General features: G+C 38.3%; 1 protein-coding gene across 1 annotated transcript in view; it reads right to left on the bottom strand.

The window, feature by feature from the left end:
• AKR1D1 (aldo-keto reductase family 1 member D1) overlaps positions 1 to 20373 on the bottom strand; it is a 38915-nt gene that overhangs the window by 8300 nt on the left and 10242 nt on the right. The window contains exons 2-6 of the mRNA XM_046668870.1: positions 18314 to 18481; positions 16712 to 16828; positions 11152 to 11229; positions 6318 to 6440; positions 637 to 746 (exon numbers count right to left, since the gene is read on the bottom strand). Coding sequence (XP_046524826.1) covers positions 637 to 746; positions 6318 to 6440; positions 11152 to 11229; positions 16712 to 16828; positions 18314 to 18481 — 596 coding nt within the window. The remainder of the gene's footprint in view (positions 1 to 636; positions 747 to 6317; positions 6441 to 11151; positions 11230 to 16711; positions 16829 to 18313; positions 18482 to 20373) is intronic.

Raw genomic sequence — 20373 nt, 5'->3', positions numbered from 1 at the left:
TGCTCGCCAAGCCACACTGTGGTGGCATCCCACATAAAATAGAGGAAGATTGGCAAAGACGTTAGCTCAGCAACAATCTTCCTCACACAAAAAAAAAGAGAGTGGCAAGTTTATAGAGCTGCCTCTTTCGGAAAGTAAACCACATTTCTTTGATGGGTCTTACAGAGAGAACTGGTTTGGAAGTAGGCATATAGGGGAAAGCAGGAAGACTGAAGTGGAAGAAACAGAGGCACAACTCTTGGGATCAGAGTAAAAAAATTTCTACTTAAGTCTGTGGAACACATCACAGTGGAAGTGTCGCCATTGAATACAGAGATCAAAAAATTCTAAAATTGCAGAATACAGCCACAGAGACTCTTTGTCAAATAATACCTAAACTAATATTTATTGAGCATTTTCTATGTTTCAGGCACTGTTAGGTAATTTCATACATACAGTGTAATCAGTTCTTACAACCCTCAGCGAGGAAGGTTTTATTAGCTCTAATTTGTTTACATGGAGAATGACTCGAAGAGGTTAAGATACATTCTTGAGATCACATAGCCAAATAGAGCCATTCCAACCAGGTAATTCACATTAGCCTCATACTCTGCACCAAAGGAAACACTTCCTGAAGAGAGATACAACATTACTTACCAGACTGGATTCCTGGAGGTCCCCAAAGGGCTGTATGCAATAATGACAATGTCATGTTGTTGGCAGAATTTCAGGAGTTTTGGCTGGGTGAAATATGGATGGCACTCAACCTATGTGGTTGCATTGAAGAGCAGAGCACAAAATTAAATTTGTAGATGAATGCAATTTTACATAATTAAACAAATTTTCTTAGGGCCTGCCCCTTGGTGTAGTGGTTAAGTTCGTGCTCTCCGCTTCATCGGCCCAGGTTCCCAGGTTCCGATCCTGGGTGTGGACCTAAATCACTTGTCGGTGGCCATGCTGAGGTGGCTACCCACATACAAAATAGAGAAAGATTGGCACAGATGTTAGCTCAGGGCAAATCTTCCTCAAGCAAAAAAAGAGAAAGATTGATAATGGATATTAGCTCAGGGCAAATCTTCCTCACCGAAAAAACAAACAAAAAAAGTTCTTCAATAAAATCCATGTAAAAATATTATGGATAATAAGGCAAATCTTAAATATTTTTCCTAATGAGAGAGTTTACATTCTTTATACACCAGTGAGATTCATTAGAACAAGGTTGGTGAGGTCTCCATCTGAGTTAATTCTAAAATAATTGGGGGACAACTTCAATTTTGTATTGCTATCATAGTTAAAAATTTTAACTGGACAGACTCAGTTATTTGTAATAAAATTCTAGCAAACAGAATTTTCCATGGCAAACATACAGTCTAAAAGTTCAGATTATGGTCTTGGTAAGTAGAAGGGACATGTTGCAGAAACCTCTGTCCTGAACTATCAAACATCTAAGAATATTTTCACAAGAGGTGGAGCATGTATAAAACTAAATTTAAAGATAAATTTTATCTTCTTGCCTGAGAGTTCTTTATACCACTAAATGTAAGCCTACTTTTATTTTCAGTATCTCATTGACAAGATTCCTGCGCTACAAATACCTGCATCAACAAAGTTCTTCTCCAAGCTTCTTCTTAAACATTATGGTAGTTTTTACCTACGCTTTTCTTTTCTTTTTAATTAAAATCAACCAAGCCTTAATTAAAATATTTTAGGAATGTACTTATTATTTTCACCATCAGGAATATTGAATATTTGACAAGTTCTAGAAGGTACAAGGAAATGCTATTGAGAAGTGGAACGGTAAACTGTGGTTCTTAGCGGTGGGTCTTATTTTCTCCTAATTTGATATACTTTTCTTTTTTACTGATGTCAGTTTCTCCTCTTTCTTCTCTCTCCCCTCACTTCCTTATAATCTTGCCCCTAAGAACAATCTTTCCCTAAGAAACACTTGTGGTTTTTCCCCCTTTGGAACATTTCTTGAGCAATTCTTAAAGGTGACACATAGACTAAAATAAGTTAGGAATCGTAGCATTCGTTGTATTTCTTTCCTTTACCCTCTCTCATTCCCAACATCACTCTCCACTTCCAATCCTTTTATTCTTTTCAACTTGTTCATTGTTAGTAGACTTCTCTTTCCGAGACATCTTTTATCACGTCACTCTACTGTTTAGAGACTAAAATTCCTTAATTTAATGGCTGCCTGCTTGTTCCAAACACAACATTTAATTTTACCCACTAATCAGGTGGTGTGCCATTACCTGTCTCTGGCCTATTAAATATCTATATGTATGTATGTGTATATCCACATGTGTGTATATATATGTGTATTTGTGTTTATATGTATATTGAACATTTTTATAAAATATCCTTTGAAAAAGGATTTTGTATGGTTTGTAGCAAAAGGCATGCATAATAGGGCTAGTACAATTAAAAATAGAACAAACAGGCATGTGAATCCAAAATCTGTGCCTGAGCAAATTTGGGACTTTACAGAATTGCGTTTGGCAACATACTAGAACCATGTACTCAACAAAAACTTTTGAGTTAATGTAATATAAACTCAAACATAATATAAACTATAACATAAAAATAATATAATCTGATGTAACATAAATCTTTGCATAGATGGTTCTTAGATAAAAATTCTAGGACATATCCCTAAAGGGTCACTCAGAGAGGGGAATTCTGGGGTGGGGTGGGGTGAGGTGGGGTAAACTAATATGATCCAAGTGCATATGAACTCAGAGAACCACATTCCTTCTTTCCACAGCATTTCTCTCAGTTTCTAAATAAATAACTTTGATGATTGATTAATGTCTGTTCCCACTAGATAGCTAGCACCACGAGAGCAAAGACTTTGTCCGTCTTTGGTCACTTTTGTATGCCTACAACCTAGCGAAGTGCTTGGCAGAAGCCAGGTGCTTGGTGACTATTTGTTGAGTGAGTGAAAACAACAGCCATACAGAGAGGAGAGAGCCTGAATCATAGGAGACCTGACTGTCGACGCTGCAGAGCTGTGTAGGCTGCGCTTCATAAGGGCTGCAGCCGGATGGGGTCGTTTCAGGCCAGGGACTGATCCGTGTTGAGTAGGCTGGGACCGGATGCTCAGGCGAAGGTGGACGGTGGTGACGGTTTCTGATATCATCAATGCCCTGGAACTTCCTCATTTTCAAGTAGAAGCATTATCTAGGCACACTTGCTCCCTTCTTTGCGAGGGGCTGGTTACAACCGTTTGTGAATGGGTCCGTGGGGATGCAGGCTTTACTTTTCCGTGTTTGCTATGTAAAATTGATGTAACTTGTCAGCGTCTTGACACGTCTGGGGCTTTTACAGAACTATTTGGTAAAGCTACAGCTTTAGATAACAAAGTCTCACAATATGAAGGTAAGAAGCTGGATAGAATCCATGAAGGGAAATAGCAAAAGCCCTTTAGTTCATTAATCCCATCCTTTTCCGTCTTTCTGTAAAAAACTGCGTTGCATTTTCCTTTTATTAATTAAGACTCTCAAGAGGTATTTATTGACTCCTATGTGTCAGGACACCGTGACTTAGTCAGGAAGAACTTTCCTTTCGCCTTCCCTCCCTTCTCCTGTCCTCCCCGCTCCCTTCCTTCATTAGTAGAATAGGCGTTGGAACTTTGTGTGAAATTAAACGGCCTGAGGTGGATCTGTGGTCTCCTTTGAACTAGGCTGGGAAAGCCCTGCATGACAAGTTGCCCACCAGGAAGGGTTTCTGACAGACTAAGCCAGGAGACACGTTTCTTTAGAGGGACGTCATAGGTAGTACTAAGGAAGCTTGGAATGCTCAGGCCCTGAGAATAAGTACAGAGTGAGGCTATATTCTATGAGAATTTGTTCATGAAGTCAATGAAAAATACAAAAATTTGCCAATTTTACTTTAGATTTACTCTAATGAGAAAATTAGTTTTGAAATATGTGAATTTTGAATTATGCAAGGTCTGCAGGTCCGTATCCTTTACACATAAAATGTGTCCACTCTGTATAATGCCCATAATATGCTCATCCTGCACCTGGATTGAAAGCTGCTCATGCTTGTGCGCTGCAAGCTGCTCATTTTGTATCTTTGGAGGAGAGGCGGTCCTACCCAGTGCACCGGGTTATGGCTGGTGACCAGCAGACCTGCCCTTTGATCTGTGCCATCTCTGGAGTATTGACATACTCCGCTTTCAAATACCACAGAACATATGAATAGGCTTAGGCTGTGATCTTCCAAGACGTCTTGCTTCCCTCATAGGGTATATTTGTGAAGCTGATCCATATTCTCATGCCAATGAATCAGGGTTATTTCCTCCTTGGCTTGAGGAGACAGCTATCAAATTTTTACTGTTTTTCATTCTGAGGTCAAAAATCACCATCTTTCTCTGTATATTTGTGGGAAGAAATCTGTTTATCATTTCAACATTTTATAACAAAATATTGTTCTTGGGGGTGCAAGAAGGAGGTGTGCTAATGAGGGACTGGGTGGGAATAAAGGGATGGATTGAGATCCATTAGGAAGTCAAAGGTTGTTGCTCTCAGGTCCCGAGAGCGTCTGGGATAGCGTCAGCTCAGGTGTCAGTTTGGAAGTGGTACTTGTAAGTATAGCAACACTTCTAGTTTAGCTGTGGGCTATTGTCATGATGTAGGTAATAATTCATTCCTTCTCTTATGAACTCATGCCAGACTCTTTTGAAGTTACTAAAAACAATGAGTCAAACAAACGACCCAACCATAATCCCAATATGTGAATATTTACTCAATCCAAGAGCATTTTTTAGTGTGGTTTCTTATGTTTTATGAAGTAGGGTAAAGAGGGTATCATTATCTCCATTGGACAAGATGGATAATAGTATTTCGTTGGCATTATAAAAGTAATATATGCTCACTACAGAAGACTTGGAAAATACAGAAAGGCATAAAGAAGAAAACAAAATTCACTTGTAAAATCCACAGCCAGAGATAACCACAGTTAGTATTTCGATATATTTCTTTCCAATCATTTTTCTATGCATGGTTTTTTATAATATAATCATCTTCATACGTATTACATTTTGTATCCTAATCTTTCCCCTTAACATCATGGCCATCTTTCTCTTGCTCAAAAACGATTCAAGAACATCTTTTGTTAAGATTTCACATAATAGGAATGTTTTATAATTTATTTAAGCATTCCCCTAATTATTCATACTTATGTTGTTTCCTTTTTTTGTGTACCATTCTAAACAGTGCCGTGACAAACACACATGTTGGGCAATCTGATTTTTTTCATGAGGATAAATTCCTAGAAATAGAAAACTGAACATTTTTAAGGCTCTTGCTACTTATTGGCAAATTGCTTTCTAGTCAGGATGAACCAATTTATACTTGCCAGCACTTCAGCACTTGCTTATATGGAACGTTATATTAAAAAATAAAACAAAAGCTTTGCTAATTTTATATACAATACAAAACAAATGTAAATTTCTGTAATTATTAGTGCAGTAGAACATTTTTCATATGTTTACCAGTCTTGCAATTTGTTTTCTGTGAATTTCTGTTCATTTCTTTTGCCCATTTTTCTGCTGAGTATTTTTTCTCATTGATTTTTTCCATTGATTTTTATTAGGCTTTTAATTCATAAGGATACGATTCCTTTTTTCTATTATATTTAAAAAATATATAATTATTTTCGTTTGCTCTTTGTTGCTAATATTTTGAGTTTAACATTTTTATGCTATGAAATGTATCAATTTTCTTTATAAGTTTCCCGTGGCTTTCTTTTCTATCCATAGCTCCAGAAAACTAAAATCATTTTGTAGTATTTACAAACGATTTCCTCTTTCTTCTTTAGCTCCTGATCAAAGGGACACTTTGGAGTATGACATGAGGCAAATATCTGTATTTGTTTCTACATCACCAGCTATTTTCCCCACGCTATTTACTGAAAAATCCATCCCTTTGCTATTAGTTTGTGTTATTTTGTTTTATGCTAAGTTTTTAGTATAATTGGACCCATTTCTAAGATATTTCTTATTTTGTATTTATTTTTATGTCAGTTCTTGCACTAAGCTTACATTATTTTTAATATTTTATATGTCAGTATCTGGCAGGTTTTGTTTCCCCTTACTATTTTTCTTCAAAAAATTTTTGGAGTTGCCTTTGCATAAATTTGAACTTCCAAATCTTTTTTCTTAAGAGACATAAGTTGAGGGAAGTCAAAAGACTTGCCCAGGGTCTTATGAGGAGATATATGAAGAGTGACTACGAGACTTTCTCACTCCTACTCTGGGCTTCTTTCTGTTAAGTAAATATTGGATTCTCTGCTCCCACGCCCTTACCTCCCAGCCCCCTATCAAGAGGTACCTGGTTGCTGACTGGCTTATATTTGAGTCCTGGTTTGTTCAGGATGAGCTCCAGTTGCCTTCGGTTAAAATTGGATACTCCAAGGGATTTCACCAAGCCAGCATCTTTGCAAGCTTCCAAAGCCTGGAGAGTGAGAGCCACTTGGTCAAGAAAGAAGCCTCAAAACAAGTAAGAATAAGGGTTTATAAGGATGACTATGAATTCTTTAGAAAACAAAGTCCCTGTGTATGTTAATAGAAATTCTGTGAGGAAAAAAAAGGGAGGGGAGACAGGCAGGAATTTTGTAAAGGAATGAGTCTGGGAAATATTGTATACCATATCTTCCCCTTCTATTTTCACAATGTATACCAACACATTAATAATGATCTTATTTTTTGAAATCTGTTGAGGTTTTCTTCATGGCATGTTACCTGGTCAATTTTTATAAATGTTTAGTGTATGTGAAAAATGTATATTCTCCTATTTTTGGATAGAAGCATCTCTCTCCTCTCTCTCTGTCTCTCTCTCGTACATATGTGTGTCTATATACATTTACATATGTTATATGTAAAATTAGGTTTCCTTTTTCCTGGCTTCTCAATAATTTAAAGGTAATATGTCAGAAATCTCCCACTATAATGGTAGATTTATCAATGTTTTCCTGTTTTGTATCAATTTTTGCTTTATAGATTTTGAAGATATTTTATTTGGTACATACGTGTTTAAGATTGGTGTATATTCTTGGTAAATTGAATCTTTTATTGTTATGTTATTTGTATTTCCTTATAAATTTTAGAATCAGCTTTTCAATTTCTTTTGGGATTGCATTGAATGTGTAGGTCAATTTGGGAAGAATTAACATCTTACCTGTATTCAGTCTTTCTATCAAAGAACATGGTATATCTCTTTATTTAGATTTTAAAAAATTTCTCTCAGTAAGGTATTGTGATTTTTACCGTATAAGTCTTGCACAGATTTTGTTAACTTTATCTCTAAGTATTTAATATTTTAAAAAATTTAACTTCCAATTGTGTTGCTAGCTATAGATTATATATAGATATAATTTTTGTTATTTCTTCTTTGTCTTATGGGTTGTTTACATGTATGCTTCTTAATTTCCAAATATTTGATGATTTTTCAGATATATTTTTGTTATTAGCTTCAAATTTAATTCCAATTTTATCAGACAGCATACTTCAGATAGAGAATATTTTAAAATGTATTGAGATTTGTTAATGTCTCAGAAAATGGACTATTTTGTTACACATTCCATGTGAACTCGAAAAATAGCATTCTATTAAATTTTGGCAAAGGATTCTATAAATATCAAGGTCAAGTTGGTTGATAATGTTTAAATCTCCTATATTCAATAGATTTTCTCTCTACTTATTATCTCAGTTATAGAGAGAGAGGTTTTGAAATCTCTGATTATAATTGTGGATTATTCTCTTTCTCTTTCCAGTTCTCTTAGTTTATGCTTCATGTTTTGGAGTTCTGTTATTAGGTGCATAGATATTAAGGATTGATCCCTTTTATTATTGTAAAACACACTTTGTCCGTGGTAATACGCTTTGCTCTGAAATCTTTGTTGATATTAAAATAGCTACTCCAGCTTCCTTTTGATTAATGTCAGCCTAGTATATCTTTTCTTATTTTATTTCAACCTTTTACTTTTAACTTGTTTGTGTCTTTTAATTTAAAATGGATTTTTTGTATATAATATATAGTGAGGTTTTGCTTTTAATCCATTCTGACAACCTGTGCCTTTTAATTGGGTTATTTAGACTATTTACATATACTGTGATTACGACACCACTGAGTTTAGATCTCTCATCTTTCTAATCGCTTTCCATTTTCCCCATCTATTCATTTCCCCTCTTTTCTTTTTTTCCTGCTTTCTCTTGGGTTGCCTATTTTTTTATTACTCTATTTTGTTTTTGTTAGTGGCTTGTTTGCTATACTCTGGAAGTTTTAATATTTTCTCTTTATGTTTGCTATTCTAGAATTTCACCAAAATGCATGTGGGTATGGGTTTCCTTCTCTTTCCTCTTTGGTAATCCATGCCCTTTCAATATCTCTGGGGTTTTTTCCTTCAAATATTACCTCTTTTTATTTTTCTTTCTTCTTTCTGAGGCTCCTATTGTGTGGAGACTGGAAATTTTAATTTTATCTTTTACATCTCTTAGCTTTTCTTTCATACTTAAAAGTTTTCTTGTCCTTTCCCTCTTCATATTGGGAGACTTCCTCATTCTGATCTTTCAATCTGATAATTTTTTCCTTGTCTATATCCATTTTATTTTTTATCATATCTATTGCATTCTTGATGTTTTCTAATTATTATTTTTGCTGTTTTCAAAAAGGGTTTTCTTGTTCTTGTTTCATATTGCTACTATCTTTTCTTATCTCCTTGACTATATTCATTTGCCAGTTAAAAAGTTCTTGGTCCTCTCTTTTGTTTATGTTGGGATCTGTAATTGAGACGTTGTTTCCTTGTGAAATAAATGCCTTGCCATTTTGGGCTGTGAGCTCATTTTCTCCTGGGGATACTGGCTATGCTTTCAGGCAGTCCTCTGAGGGGAACACCAGACTCCAAGCCTAGTCAGCTCCAATGAGGTCAGGAGTGAGTACATGGTCTCCCAGGTGGAGAGCCCCAGGCACCAGAAAACCCAGTCAGTGCCTCCTCACCTCTTAAAACAACTCCACAGTTCAGATCTTCAGCTGTCACCTATGGGGGATGTCTATTAGAAAGAGATACTCTTTGGAGTCTAATTTCCCAGCTTTTGGAGTTTGGAATTAGAGACCAAGAGAAACAACTGCCAGAGGTCAGGTAGTAACTTAAGTTTTTCTCGGCTTCTCACAGTGCAAGATTTCATTGCTGCTCTGATTTGACTCCTGAAGACATCTGAACACAAGTCCTAAGTTTCTGCAAGTGTGGAGCAGACAATATTTGTCCTAAGGCTATAGCAGGAGAGGAGTAAGAGCAAAAAGAACTCCAATAGTCCCTCCTCCTTACTGCTTGGTGGGCTGCCTTCTTCTCTAGGTGAAAGCTGCCACATTATCTCATAATCAAATCAGTTCAAAGCATCTGTCCCTCTGCCCACGAATCTGTGAGTTTTCTTATTATTTTCTCCTGGTTTCCCACTCCTGTGATCTTGGGGAAGGTGCCAGCAGCCTGCTCAGAAATGGAACCAGAATTAATTTTCAGTTTTTCATGTATCATTTTGTTTTAAGTTTCTTTTATTATTTATTTATTTATTTTTATGGAACTAACATTCGTTTATAACAGGATATAAATTTCAGGTGTACATCATCATATTCTGATTTCTGTGTAGACTATATCGTGTTCACCACCCAATTAAGTTTGTTTGTTTTAGATGTCATATTATCGATTTTTTAAAATTCAATTTGAGAAACTTTTAGGATTTATGAGTTTATCTCATTTATATATTTTTCAAAATTTACTATTACATTAGAACATCTATTTTACTTCATTTTTCCTTCCACCCTTCTCTCTTCCTTATCTTTGGCATTCTTCTTTTCCATCAAAGCAAAATCAAGAATTTTTCAGCACCCAGAAGCAGAGATTTTAGACATCTTTGCTTATGGTTAGAAATGGCTGTTCTGTTGCTTTCCATTGGGAGTAAAGGCTGCATGTCCCCATAAACCAGACAAGAATAGTCAGATCACAGTCTAAAAGTGTAGTCTTTTGGAAAGTGATGTTAGCATCATGGCAGAGTGACCCCTCCCCATAAACTGACCCCTCTAAAGTACCATGAAAAGAACATTTATATTCTAACAGAGGACATTCATACAACACAAAAGACGTCTGAGAGATCCACACAGCCATACCTGGGAAGGTGGAGGTCCTGGAGTGCCATCCCCTGACCTGAGGAAATGGAAGAAGGTAAGAGAAAGCTTCTCTTCCTCCCTGAAGGGCAACGACCTGGGGATTGCACACGGCCTCCGAGAGGAAAAGGAGAAGGGAGCAGTGGCCCTCTTAAGGAACACCATAGATCTCTGAAGTCCCTCACAGCTCAGAGGAAAGCCCCCCACAGAGGTGAATAGATATTACAGGGGTGTCTTCATCAAGCCAACACCCCAGGAGAGCAGATAGCAGGGGCAGAGTGAGAAGCCTCCAAGATGGCACAGGAGAAAGAAAGCATCCTTCCCCCTGGCCTTGTGCCCAGCCCAGCAGCTGGGAGCTATCCTGGGGATTGCAATAGGCTCAGAATATGCAGCTTTTGACTCCCACCCAGTGGCAACAGGTGGAAGCAGTGATCAAACACTACCACAATGTGGAAGCAAAAATCCACTGTGTAGTAATATGAAAAAATATATTAAATCTCCAGACCAGAAGGAAAATGACAAGTACCCAGAAGTCAATCCTGAAGACACAGAAATCTATAACCTAAATGACAGAGAATTCAAAATAGCTATCATTAAAAAACTCAGCACGTTAAAAGAGAATGCAGATAGACAATTCCATGAGTTCAGGAGCTACTTCACAAAAGAGATTGAAACTATAAAGAAGAACCAATCAGAAATATTGGAGATGAAAAACACAATGGATGACATAAAGCAGAATATGGAGTCCCTCAACAATAGAGCTGATATCACAGAGAAATGGATCAGCAACATTGAGGACAGAAATATGGAAATGCTTCAGATGGAGGAGGAGAGAGAATTAAGACTAAGCAGAAATGAAGAAAGTTCTCTGAGAAATATCCGACCCAATTAGGAAATGCAACATAAGGATTATAGGTATTCCAGAGTGAGATGAGAAGGAGAATGGAGCACTTCTGCACTTGTTCAAAGAAATAAAAATGTAGTCTTAAAGAGGCCCACTTGAACTTACCTCCCAAGTGGTGCACAGATTTGATTTGTGATATAACCACTTGCCATTCTCATCTCTTGGATAGGTTTCATCTCCAGGCTGCAAAAAAAAAAAAAAGAATAATTGTAATTCATTTGATTTATATCTGGGGATTAAAATTATGGAATTTGAGTTGCCAGTATACCAATATACTTGGCCCTGTAAAAGCAATTCAAGTTTAATTATTTATATATTTATAAATATATAAATTTCTTACTCTCATAAGAAACAAAAGATCATCACTAAAGGTGAGAGGGAATTCTTCAACTAAGAAAGTACAGTTGATGAATGGAATGCTCCCTAAGTATAAGGGAAATGCACAGCATGTTACTTCTCAGTTCTGGCTAACCACCCAGTGGTTCTTTTTTTCCCTCTTTGGGCCCTCCGGAAGTTCAGCATCTCTTTTTCTACCTCACACACCATCTGAGTATGAAATTGCCTTCTCTAGTTTAGGGTGATCCTTTCCCAACTAATACTGATTATGATGTGGAACACTCTTTCCATTTCTCTTTTTTTTGCTATATCTAAAAATGGGACGCATCTCTTATGGGCTTTGAAATGGGATAGAGAGAAATAAAAGATGATTCCTAGGCTGTTTGGGTGGATGGTGGTAATCATTTCCTAAGCCTGGGCTAGGAATCAAGAATTTTGTTTTGGATATTTTGAGCTTGACATGACCATTCAAATGGATATTTGAGGAGGCAATTGAACAGAGAAACCTCAGAGGGAGGCTCAGAGAGAGGTCATGGCTGAAGATAAAATTTGGGAGTCCTCAGTGTATAAAATGGTATTCAATCCATGCAGCTGAATGAGATCACCTATAGAGAGAGTATGCTGAGTAAGACAAGAATACTGAGGATGGAGTACTGGGCATAACATTTGGAGGTTGGAAGAGAAGAAGCTACCAAAGAATCAGGAGAGGGTGATCTCACAGAAGTCACGAGATGGAAATATTTAAAGAAGGAGGTAGTAGTCAACAGTGTTGAAAGAAACCAAATAATATGAGGACAAAGTGTCTATTGGATTTGGCCGGCAGCATGGAAGTCTTTGCAGACCTTGATGATAGACATTTTTTTTTTTTTGGTGAAAATCAAGCAGTTGGACAAAATCCATTATATTCTTGAATTTTTTTACCCTAATTTTTCCTTTGCCATCTCACTTGAGTGACTCTTTCCCTGGTGATAACACTTTCTCCGTTGTTCTCTTTAGTGAAGACTGTTTCGTCTCAATTTTCTCACTGAGAGCAGGAAAAGAGCTCCTTTCTCCCCAATGCCATGTAATCACTCATGTTAATTATCCTTTCTGTCTCTGACTTCTATGCTCTCTGACCTTCTCCACGCTTATGACCCACATTTCCACTCTAGTCTCCCATCATATTTCTTGCCTTTTGCATTTCTTAAACTCACTTCTGTTCCAAAATGGCTTTATGCCTCCATCGTGAATTCTGTTAAATAATTTTTACTTTCCCAGATTTGGATTAAGTCCTTATCAAGCCTAAACCCATGTTAGATGTTACTATGATGTCCCTCTTGAGATTCCATGTGCCTACTTCGCTAAATCCTTCATCCGGATAAGTCCATTGTCTTTTTCCTCCACTCCGGCTCCTTACTGTGAGGCATTATTAGAAGGATAATCCAATCCTCTAAAAATCCACGCTATTGATTCTCATTCCTGTTCAGCAGCAACTTTATTCATCTTTTTAAAAAGTCTTATCAGGTATTTTTGTATTTTATTGTTCCGAAATTGTGTCTGCTTGTTAACTTGACATTTAAAAAATAGTACAGTGCTAAAACATTTCAGCAAGAAAGTCTTTTTTGTTTAAAAAATCATGAAATTCAAAACCATGTGCTATTTTGACTTCAAAGATTGATTTCTCAAATACAGGAATTACAGGCTCAGTTGGGCGGTAACATCATTATATTGTGTCATTTCTCACTGTTAAAAGTTTTAACTTCTCTGTGTCCTTGAGCCTCAATCCCATCTAAAAATAAGAATATAAATTCTCTATTTACTTCTCCAAAAAGAGTTTAGTCAGCCATAGAGAGGTAAATTTCATTTTCTCACTTTTAAACACAGGTTCTTTCCAAATCTTTAAGACTCAGTTTAGCAACGTGCCATTTGAACAAGAGTCAAAGTTAACCGAGTGAGGAGGAGGGCTGAGATTATAACTCGCAAGAGCCTGAAATCCAGAAATCACTGTAGTCCGCAGGTATTGGAATTGTTAGGCTTGTGAGGATAAGACAGGAGAGGCAGTGTAATAGTGAACAAGTGTGGGGTTGGCATCAGGGGACCCAGGATGTGGTTCCAGTTCTGATGGACTTTAAACCTGGCATCACTTGGGGCCTCAATTTTCTCTTCTGTGAAAAAAGTTGTTGGGATATATAATTGCTAAGGTTCCTTTCCACCTGAACATTTTACAATATTATCTTTCATTTATTGTCTATAAAATTTCAGGCATTGTGTCAATAATTTCACACAGCTAATTTTAACGACTCCTCACAACACTTGGCAAGTTAGCTATTATTGTCTCCATTTTTTTTTTTTTTAAAGATTGGCACCTGAGCTAACAACTGTTGCCAATCTTCTTTTTTTTTTTTCTGCTTTTTGTCCCCAAATCTCCCAAGTACATAGTTGTATATTTTAGTTGTGGGTCCTTCTAGTTGTGGCATGTGGGACGACCTCAACGTGGCCTAACAAGCAGTGCCATGTCCGTGCCCAGGATCTGAACCAGTGAAACCCTGGGCCACCGAAGCAGAGCTCACGAACTTAACCACTCAGCCACGGGGCCAGCCCCTGTTGTCTCCATTTTACTGATAATGGAATTGAAGTTTGGAGACACCAAAGTGACTACATTAGTAAGTAATAAAGCTGGAAATAAGTCCCTCTTCTGTGTGACTCCAAAGTCCATACTCTTTCCCCAGAACCAGGTTTAGGTGATGTGGAAAGAGATCAGGTAATAACTTGACCAAGTCCTCTGGCTCATATGCGACAGAGCTGGGATTCAAACTGGGCAGCCTGGCTCTGGAGCCCATGCTCCTTACCACTGTGCAAAGCTACCTCTAACTAATGAGTATAGTGGAAATCTCCTATTTTGCCTTCTACCATTTCTGTGCCATCTCTTCTGAAGGAGCTCGTTCCATGTTGTTTGGCTGGGCTGACCCAGCTTGCACTCTTGGCCATAGACATCAATCAGTCATCCATGTCCTTAGACCAAAGGTTAGTTGGTAATAGGTACATGACCCAAGCAAGGCTAATCAATATTTCTCCATGAGGTTTAATGTACAATCTCTCTCTGAATTTTCAAGTTGTGTCAATGATGTAGGCTTGGCATGTCAATGGCCCTTTTGCCATCATACAGAGAAGGATTTTTGAGAACGAAGCCAACCAGAATACAGAGATAGAGAAAGGGCCAGAGTACAGATAGTAGTTTGAACTTCTGGATCCAGCTGTGCCTGAATTAGATGTCTCTTGGAATTCTTAGTTTCCTTTTTTGCTAATGCCAATTTGAGTTGAATTTCTGCCATTTATAACAAGAGTCCTGACTAATACAAAGATGTCAGGGTATAGTAAGTAATAGACCAAAAATGTGGAATTTTAGGTCAATATGGGATTGTGGACAGTGAGGATTTTCCCATCTCCAGCTGAGAATTGGCAGTTCTTGCTATGTAATAGCATGACATCTGGTTAAATTGTTGCCTTGTCGGGGGCCAGCCCAGTGGCACAGCAGTTAAGTTCACACTTTCCGCTTCTTGGTGGCCCGGGGTTCGATAGTTTGGACCCCAGGTGCGGACGTGGCACTGCTTGGCAAAAGCCATGCTGTGGTAGGCGTCCCACGTATAAAGTAGAGGAAGATGGGCATGGATCTTAGCTCAGGGCCAGTCTTCCTCAGCAAAAGGAGGAGGATTGACAGTAGTTAGCTCAGGGCTAATCATCCTCAAAAAGAAAAAAATTGTTGCCTTGTGGTGTCTTTAGATTCAGACAATGGGCCTACCAAGATTGGAGCTTTAGGGGACTGAGTAGAAAAACAGTGGGTGTTGGAGTTTTTTGGTCATTTTTACAGTCTTCAGTCAGGTCCTGAAGAAAGATAAATGCGTTTGTTGCTACTGGGCCTATAAGACGAGAGGTAAGATGGTATTTTGCTAAAATGGGTACTTTCATCTCCTGGATGCAATCCAAGATGGCAGAAGTTTAGCTCTAAGCCTTCCAGAGATAGAAAAGTCAGTACCAGCCAAGGCAAGAAGATAAGAATCCCAGAGGAAATAAAATTGGACCTGGGGAGAACTCTGGTCCTCAGTGTCTCTCTGAAGGCAAAATCTCAGGCCGTGGATGCCTTATTTGACAAAAGTGCACCACTCATGAGATACAGGCTGGGTGCAAGGAACACCCAGTTATCTGTGCCTCCCTGTTTTTGTATATTTCAAGCCATATGGAGGCCATTAAGCTGAAAACTGGGCAAATGAGGAGAACAAGGAGGTTCATTACTAAGAGACAGAAACCACAGGCCAAGGATTAGATGCAAGAAATAGAATATTTCCAGTTTTAATTACTCATTCATGGAGTTGGCTGAATGTGAATTTACTGAAAGCCTATCAAGCTTTTAAGGGATATTGTCTTGTCCGTGAAATCCCACCCTGACCAATAGGGGGTTGCGATTATCAAGGCCATTGTGAAGCCTCCGAACCACTATCTACCTGAAGTAAGATGCAAAAGGGGAATCTTCCCTGATGTTCTTCTTGGATGTGACCACAGAGGAGAGTCAGTAAAGAAAGTACTTCCAGAGAACAGAGCGGGAGCAGCCAGGTTGGTCACGTAAAGGAATTCTGGCCACTGCAATGGCCGAGAGTCCTTGTTCTTCCTGACCCGTAGGATCTGATTTACCTCATGAACAAGCGGCCAATTTCGTTTTTCAAACTCTCCTTCCCTCAGTGAACTTTTACAGCAGTTACTCCTCTTCAGCAGCGTATATTGGGGGTGTTGTTGGTGCTCAAATTAACACTGAGCTCATAGATTTAGAAAGTTCAAGGAAGGAGTGCATTTGAACTAGAGGAATGGACATCACATAGATCTCCTGATCTTGGAGCTAGCTCCAAAAACTTCACTGTTCTTTGGATTATTTCCCTTTGGAGGGGGTGGAGGGTAAGTTTTCAGTTGTATATATTATCTTGCATTATATGGTGCAGGGATGTTTTCATGACTGTGTGAGTGGGAAGAAAGGTGTGTCTGGATGCCAGGCAACTGAAATGTGGACGACAGTTAGGAGACTACATGTTGGTTTGATGGAGAGAATTTAGACTATCATTGTAAAGACATGATATAATAGAAAGTGCATTGGATTATGAATCAAGAAACTTGGGATCCAGACCTCAGTCTGTTGTACATAATCTTTCTGGGCATCTGTTGGGCTAGGTCAGTGCTATCTGATCTATGGTAACAAAACACCATACCTTCTATGGTGCTAAGTAATGAACTAACTTCATGCATATAGCTGCTGGCTCATGGTTTCCAAAGGGCAGAGGCCTAATCTTTAGGCATCTGAGCTCACCTTAAAAGCCATGGGTATTTCAATGATGTAAAGATCCACATAATCTAGCTGGAGGACCTTGAGTGTCTTCTCCAGGGTTGGACGCACCATCTCTGGCTCATGTTTTGTAGCCCACAGCTGCAAGAATAACAGGGGGATTGTTAACTAACATTCACATTATTCTGTTTACTGTAATGCAGCCCTTTATTCTTTACAAAGCATTCATGCACATTTTATTCACTCATTTCATTTCACAAAAATATGTTTATGTTGCACTGTCATCTGGGCATAGGATGAGCTGATATAACTCTTGACATCCAGAGTATAGCTTTATCTGAATATAGTACCAGAGACCTAAAGATCCACCTGAACCCCAGAGTACCTAATTCAGAGAGAGTCTTCCCCCACCTGGTGCTCATCTCCTGACTGACCTTTAGCACTTTCACTTGTCCTCATTGTGTAACTAGGGAACATGCACCAGACTAGCTGTTCTGACCTGGCGTGGTGCTTTTCATGTCATTCTGACAAAAGGTCTGCTTCTCTTGAGCAAGAAATAGGGTTGTGTGTGTGACTGCTCTGGATCCGTCACATTGTGATGGGCGGTGCAGAAGCTGGAGAAATTTTCAATTATTCCAAAGGTTTAGATTCCCTTTCACTGCTCCTTTGTTCTCATTTAGTCCTACTCAGATCCCAGGGAAATTCTGCCAATTCCTACTAAGAAATTACTTGATCTCTGGCTGAACCAATGATGTCACCAAAATGGCAGCGGAGGAGACCCCAGCCTCCTTATCCCCAACAAAAATCAATAATTAGACAGCTATCTACAAACGAAAATGGGGAGATGTTGGTCAAAGGGTACAAACTTCCAGTTATAAGATGAATAAGTTCTGGGGATCTAATGTACAGCATGGTGACTGTAGTTAACAATACTGTATTGTATACTCGAAAGTTGCCAAGAGAGTCAATCTGATATGTTCTCGCCACAAAAAAGAAATGGTAATTATGAGATGTGGTGGAGGTGTTAGCTAACATGATGGTGCTAATCATTTTGCAACATATAAGTGTATCAAATCAGTGTGTTGTACACTTTAAACTTATACAATGTTATATGTCAATTATGTCTCAATAAAGCTGGAAAAAGATAACAGAAACTTAGCTTAACAAAAAGAAAAAGAAATCGCTTGATCTCTAAAGTATTAGGTAATGAAAAATTGTGGCTTGGATTTTCAAACTAGAGCATGTGTGAATTACATCTCAATAAAAAAATTAATGATCTATGGACAAGTAGGCATACACAAAAGAAAAAGAAATTTTCCCTTTAAAAGAAAGCTTTGGCAAATGCTTATGTCATATGAACCACCTCCCACGTCCCTCCACTCCCCAATTTTTCTGCTTTATAGATTTGGCTCTTCCCATATTGTCTTAAATCAATGCCCATGTATGAAGAAGGAATTTTCCCCTAATCTTCAAGGGGCTAATTGGTCCCTAAATTCTTGGCAAGACTCAGGAATTTGGCAGTTGAGAGCTCAGCTCCTCTTGGTGAGTCCAACATTCTTTAGCAGAGAAAAGTGACATCAGATCCACCATTAATTAAGGAGATGGAGGGTGAAGGGACGATCTCACCTTTCCACAGTAGAAGATGTCCTCCCTCCGCACCTTTCCTTCTGCTATCTTCTCCCTGATGGCCTCCCCCACTTCGTGCTCATTCAGGTAGATGTAGGCCCCGTCAAAGTGCCGGTACCCCAGGTCAATGGCAACCTTCACTGATGCCGCACAGCTCCCCTTAGGGGTCTGAAATGACAAGGGGATTGGTGTGGAGGAGAAGAGAAGTGGGTCTTTCCTTTGGTTTAATCATTCTTAATCAGGTCGCTTTGCACTTTTTACCTTGTTTCACAGCTAAAATGACAGATTCCCAATTCCATGGTGTTGTGACTGGAAGACAGTGTCCAGGGACTGGAGAAACCGACCTCCTACAGAGCTTTCCACCCTCAGGGGGAAACTCTATCCATCCCAGGTCTGCCCTCAGCTTTGTGGCTTCAGAAATGTAACTTGATCAATTTTACCAGCGACAGGACATTTCATGGTAGCCATGTTAAGGAGGGCACAATTTCGCTGAAGAAGGCTCAATTATAAACCAAAGATTTGGGTAAGCAAATTGAGATATATGCACAGAATGGAATACCAGTCATCAACAAAAAGAAATGAACTATTGATACATACAGCAACACGGATAAATATCAAAATAATTATGCTGAGGGAAAGAAGCCAGACAAAAAAAGAATAAATAGTTTATGATCCCATTTATATAAAATGCTAGAAGAGGAAAACTAATCTGTAGTGACAGACACAGCTCAGTGCTGGCCTGGGGTGGGGGTGGGGGTATGTGGGCAGGGGTGGCAGGAAGGGATTACAAAGGAGTGCAAGGAAAGTTTTGGCAGTGACAGACATGTTCGCCATCTTAATTGTGGTGGTTGTATCATGGGTATATGCAAGTGTCAAACTCATCAAATTGTATACTTTAAATATACACAGTTTGTTGTATGTCAATTATATCTCAATCAAGCTGGGAAAAAAAGATTGTTGGGGGGCATGTTAGATTTTTCATGATATATTTTAATCGAATTTGGTAGTAAAACCTTTGTTCATTTTATTAACCTGCATGGAACATAAGAATGAGAATATCCTCTCCCCCAAACATTGACAGAACCAACCAAAACACTTGACAAATTCCTAATGCTTGAGGTATGAGTTATCTGTTTTTCAGATTGCACATAAATTACTGTTCTTTAGTTATGATGACATTTTAAATATACAAGAGTATGTCTCATTTTAGTTAAACTTTTTTCTTAATGAGAAACGGAAGCCTTGATGGAGGTTTCCAACAAGACAAACACCTAATTTCATCAACAAACTTTTCAAATCATCTTTTCAGTTGTGTGCAGAGAAGAGGTTTAATATGATTTGTAGATTTTTATTGACCGCATATTCAGATGGAGCACATTCTGATCTCGTTCACAGATGTTAAGACCTACTTGTGCTCGTTTCTGTATTTTCAGTGTTCTAACTGAATGCCTGACAGATCATACCAGACCTGTGAACTCTGACCCACAGCTATTGATTTGTTGTAGAATGAGTGAGACAAGAAATCTCTTATATTTCTAGTGACTTTATAGTCCTGGGCTGGAAATAGAAAGCCTTGGGAGCATAAATTGCATTTTCTTTCCCTATTTCAGTTGAAAGTCATCCCTATTGACAAGCTAAGAGGATATGATAAATGAACAAATTGGCTACACAGATGGTATTAGAAAAAAGGATTCATAGTCACAAATATCAAATAGCTTGGAAAAGAGACACACATTCCAGGAATGTGAGAAATACTTCTTTGGTTAATTAATGGACAACCAGATTAATAGGGCCTGAAGAGTAATTGAGGCAAGAAACCTCAAAACTGTAAAATGAGGTGTTACGGATGACAGCAAGTGTGACAAAGCACAGTGGGAAGAGGAGTCGAGGCAGAATCCAGAAATTTACAGGGAAAAAATAAAAATACTTCTTTTTTCCCTCAGGTGTATACATAATATTAATGAAAAGAATAAAGCTCAGTATGAGATGGTAAATAGAACGTCAGAAACATCACTGAGATTTTGTGGGCCGGAAGTGATATTTTAAGTACAGAGCTAAAG

The sequence above is a fragment of the Equus quagga genome, chromosome 8, assembly GCF_021613505.1.
Source record: "Equus quagga isolate Etosha38 chromosome 8, UCLA_HA_Equagga_1.0, whole genome shotgun sequence".
In the NCBI taxonomy this organism is placed as follows: Eukaryota; Metazoa; Chordata; class Mammalia; order Perissodactyla; family Equidae; genus Equus; species Equus quagga.
Note: the sequence above shows the minus strand (reverse complement) of the source record. Positions and strands in the feature narration are given on the sequence as shown.